The sequence below is a fragment of the Anneissia japonica genome, unplaced genomic scaffold (genome assembly GCF_011630105.1).
Source record: "Anneissia japonica isolate Jap-2015-1 unplaced genomic scaffold, ASM1163010v1 scaffold40941_len12164_cov121, whole genome shotgun sequence".
In the NCBI taxonomy this organism is placed as follows: domain Eukaryota; kingdom Metazoa; phylum Echinodermata; class Crinoidea; order Comatulida; family Comatulidae; genus Anneissia; species Anneissia japonica.
In genome coordinates this window covers 4,726-9,301 of record NW_022742781.1, presented here as the reverse complement: position 1 = coordinate 9,301, position 4,576 = coordinate 4,726, and the positions used below count along the sequence as shown (strand labels likewise).

Sequence of the window (4,576 nt, the reverse complement as noted above, 5' to 3'; positions counted from 1 at the left end):
ACCCTGCAGTTTGCAGCGCTCGTTCTGCACTACTGTGCTCCAAACACTTGTGAAATTCCTTTCAGCAAGTAACTAATCATAATGAAGGATCTATATTGGGAGAAATTTCAAACCTAGAGCTCCCCTTTAATTATTTCTACTGTAGCTTCACTAAGCCAGGACTTGAGATAATTTGTACACAAATGCACGGACACGAGTGGAAGACTTAAAACCATTCACTATCATAAACACCATCAGTCAAGCATTCCATCATAATTATTAAAAAATAAATATTTTCTGACTTACCACTCTTGATTTTAACATGCACTGTTTTGGCATCAAATACTGGTATCAAATTTACACCACTTATTTTCAACAGTCTATTGACTTCAAGCTAAAAAAGAGTTAATTATCATTATCATATTAGAAATATGAACTAATTGCTGCAAGTATCTTGTATTGGGACATTTGTTTTTTTAATATAGGTAATAAAAGCACACAAAAAATCCAACTGATAACTAAATTAGGCCAAATTCCATGAAGAAAGAAGTCAAACACAAAAAATCAAGCAAACAGAAGTATGCTGTCATACCAGTGAATCGGACTATCATGCTTGAGAGATTTGTTGACCCCGTGAGAGGCAATCGTGGCTTTGGATGGATTTTACATTTTCTTATTTTCCGATAAAACTACCCAACCAATCATACTAAGTTTTATATCAGCTTCAAGTTTATTATATTCCCTCTACGAATCCACTTGGGGGCCAATTCTGTGAGTGAGGGAGTAAGAAATGAGCGGAGCTCGGAACAGCCAAAAACTTCAAATTTCTTGAAATTCCCCATCTACTAAATCGGCGTGAGGAGCTGTTATAAATCGGCGTATTCCGACAAAACTGTAATCATAATCCGCTTGGGCCATTAACAAGAAAATCATAGATTTTGTACCAAAAATGTACTTTTTTGAAAAAAAAATCCAGTTTTCTCCAATGGTTAAGGCAACCTTGGAGAGCAAATGATACAATGTTTCCTTCCATATGATAAATATACATTTTTTATACTTTCTGAAACATTAAGCAGCATTAATACATAGATCAATCTGATGTTTAAAGCAAACACAATGTTCAATGAATGACTAAGGTGTAACAAAGCTGTCTTTCCTTGACTTGGGACCCAATGGTTTAATGTCATGTTCATCACAAATTTCAATCAAGTCTTTAATTTTAAACTGACTTTTTATCTTGTGTGTTGTCTATACATAATTGAGTGGCTAATATTTCACTGTCCAAAGAGAATATCACGGATTTCTAAATGGTCTGTTTCATTATCAAAACAAAACATGTTAGGGAAAATAAGTAAATTACCATTCTAAATATTAAATTATTGATTTTTTGGGAAAAATTACAACCCTTTGATAAAAAATATAAATAAAGAACGTTAAATGAATAAAAGGTGTTTTTTTTTTCGATCCCGACCTCATACAAATTTCCAGCCATCAAAAATGGCGATTTTGAAAGAACAATGATTCTCTAATAATACCTGTACTGATCAGGTGATAAATCAAAACAGGTTATCATTCTTGTTTTTTTTCACATCATATTTGTAGTAAACAAACACATGGAAACTGATTTAAGAGTTCATTTCACAAGTTTTACTAAACACCCCTATGTCATAATAGAATAACCCTTCATGAATCATGGGAAATTGAATAATTTACATATAAATATGGTACATTGACAATGTTTATTAAATCTACATCATACTGTTAGTACGTAAACCTTTTACGCACCCAATCAAGATTTGTGTTTTTTCCAATTTTCAAAAAATGCCACATTTTGCTGGAGGGTATTTGAAATAGACAAAATATCTCCATGATTTTTGTTTTTGTTTACAAATAACCTATAATCGAACTTTATTTGTAGAAAGAATTAGACGTGTAGAGATTGTGGGATTCTGGCAATCTATTTTTAAAAATTGGGAAAATATTGTATTTTGCACAATTTTTCAAAAGTGCAAAATAGGGCAAATTCTTCCCTGAAAAATGGAATGACCCAATGCTTCTTTTTGTTTCGTTTGTTTTTGTTTTCAAAGAAAATTGACAATGTTTATTAAATCTACATCATATATTCTGTTAGTATGTAAACCTTTTACGCACCCAATCAAGATTTGTATTTTTTCCAATTTTCCAAAAATGCCACCTTTTGCTGGAGGGTATCTGAAATGGAGAAAAAGTCTCCGTGATTTTTGTTTTTGTTTACAAATAACCTATAATCGAACTTTATTTGTAGAAAGAATTAGACGTGTAGAGGTTGTGGGATTCTGGCAATCTATTTTTACAAATTGGGAAATTACTGTATTTTGCACTATTTTTCCAAAGTGAAAAATAGGGCAAATTTTTCCCTGAAAAATGGAAAGACAAATATATTGCCTTTACATATGTATACTATAAATTCAAACTAAAGTTGTTTTCCTTATCTTTGCCTCTCCTGAACATGTCATATATTTAAGTTTTCACCACTTGAAAAAGTGGCATCCGGGTCTATATTTTAAAGGGGGGGGGGTGCGGTATTTCACAGCAGGGGGTCGAGGAAAATTTTAAATGTTATGTATAGTAATCATACACTGGCCTAATTAAAACCTCAAAATATAAGCAAAATTTGCCGACCCTCATTCTCCCACACCTGCCTGGTTTTCTCAGACAGGCCATCTTAATACTTTATTGTCAGCCAGCTAAAATTACTGTACATCATTTAAAACTAAAAATACACTTAAAAAGGAAAAGAGATTTTTGAGATTTTACAATTAAATATAAAAATTACGGCAAAAAACTATATGTAAATGTAAAAATGTAAATAACTTGCACAAAAAACACTTACAATCAGTAAAGAAAAACCATAAAATGCATTTTAGAGGATACAAAAGCCTACCTGGTGGTGATATAACAAAGCTTTCAGTGTCGGAAACAACAGATTCTTGATCAATCTTCTTACTATCTGTAAAATGAATTTAAGATTGAAACTAGGACAGAGTAGTGATTTCATTGAAATAGCTCTAAAAAGTAAAATACAATGATACAGTTTGTCCTTTCAGTTATGAACAAGAATACCTAGCAAAATATTACATCACAAAAGGTTACGTTGCATAGGGCCTAGGACCCAAAAACGAAAAGCCCTGTTGCTTTTCTCTTTTAGTCACTTTGTTTTTGTTTTAAAGGCACCTTTATTGCATATATTTAAAAAACACATGTATCTCAGGCTAACAAAAAATGGTTTTGAAACCACACATAAAAATCCACCTCGAAATTCATAATTCAATAACATTTTTTTTCTATTGTAAAATGTTAATATGTTTTAAAAAGTGCACTTGACATTTACAAAAGCCTAACCTGGTGGTTGTATAGAATCATTGACTGGTGCTTGGTCAACATTTTCACTATCTGTAAAATCAATTTATGGATAAAATTAACACAGGTAGTGACTTACTGAAACAAAGTTTAGGTTACAAACATTTAGGTTACGTAATGATGAAGAATAAAGAATGCACAAAAAAAACCAAATATAAAACAAACTACTAACATTTATAACATGAGTTTACAAAGTAATAAAGAATATAATTAATAATGAAATATGAACAGTGTGAAGATTTCATCAAAATGTGGTAATTTGTTCATTTAAAATTTAGATGAGTTGTGCTAAATGAAAACAAAAAAAAAAGAAGACAAATAAATAACATTTTAAATATGTATTTATTAAAACAATAAAGGTGTAATTGAGAAGATAACCGCCTCACCTCGGGGTGATCTAGCAAAGGTATCAATGTCTACAGATTCTTCATCAATCTTCTCGCCATCTGTTGACAAATGAATTTACGGATAAAATTAGGAGAGTGTAGCAATTTCATTGAAACAAATTTTGTAATATATTCTGTGAAATCTTTATGCAATGTAATATATGAAGACCAAAAAACCAATTAACTCTTAAATCTCAGTAACAAACAAAATACATTAATTATAGAATCATTATAATATTTAAATAAACCTAAACAAATAAAACAATGATTTAAACAAATGTTATTATATATTTCCTAAACTTAATATTCAATGGAAAGTGGAATTTCTTTTCTCAGGTCAAACAATTTTAATCTAGTACAGTATATCATTCTAACAGGAACCTGGAAATAAGACTTTCCGATTAATTTAAAAACAGCTACAGAAATGTAGCTATAAAATATTTCAATGTGAATGCTGTAACATACTGTATTAGTTATTTAATTAAAATCAGAAACACTAATTAGACAAAAACAAAATAAGGTTTTTTTCCATGGCGTGCCACCAATTTCGCCAACTGAAGGCTTCAGAAATTTAATCTGTTAATATTTAGGCTGAATGAAAACAAAATAATACAAACAAACTACTGGTACTTTAAAATGTCAGTATATTGTACATCAGTAAAGTAAATAAGTTGTACATACCATCAAAGAGTATAAATAGAACAAGAGAGCCAACAACGCTCATTGGGAGCGTAAAAAAACGATACGCTCTACGCAGCTAGTGTAGGACGCCAACTAACGCTTGTATATGTTTTATTACCCAGTACTGCACC

At 30.8% G+C, this 4,576-nt stretch overlaps 1 protein-coding gene across 2 annotated transcripts in view; it reads right to left on the bottom strand.

The window, feature by feature from the left end:
* LOC117119254 overlaps positions 1–4,576 on the bottom strand; it is a 10,074-nt gene that overhangs the window by 2,816 nt on the left and 2,682 nt on the right. Inside the window, exons 3-7 of one of the 2 annotated variants that reach the window (XM_033264055.1) lie at positions 3,765–3,824; positions 3,361–3,411; positions 2,903–2,964; positions 1,765–1,824; positions 286–373 (exon numbers count right to left, since the gene is read on the bottom strand). In XM_033264055.1, the coding sequence (XP_033119946.1) occupies positions 286–373; positions 1,765–1,824; positions 2,903–2,964; positions 3,361–3,411; positions 3,765–3,824 (321 nt within the window). The remainder of the gene's footprint in view (positions 1–285; positions 374–1,764; positions 1,825–2,902; positions 2,965–3,360; positions 3,412–3,764; positions 3,825–4,576) is intronic. The other variant, XM_033264056.1, reaches the window with a different exon arrangement.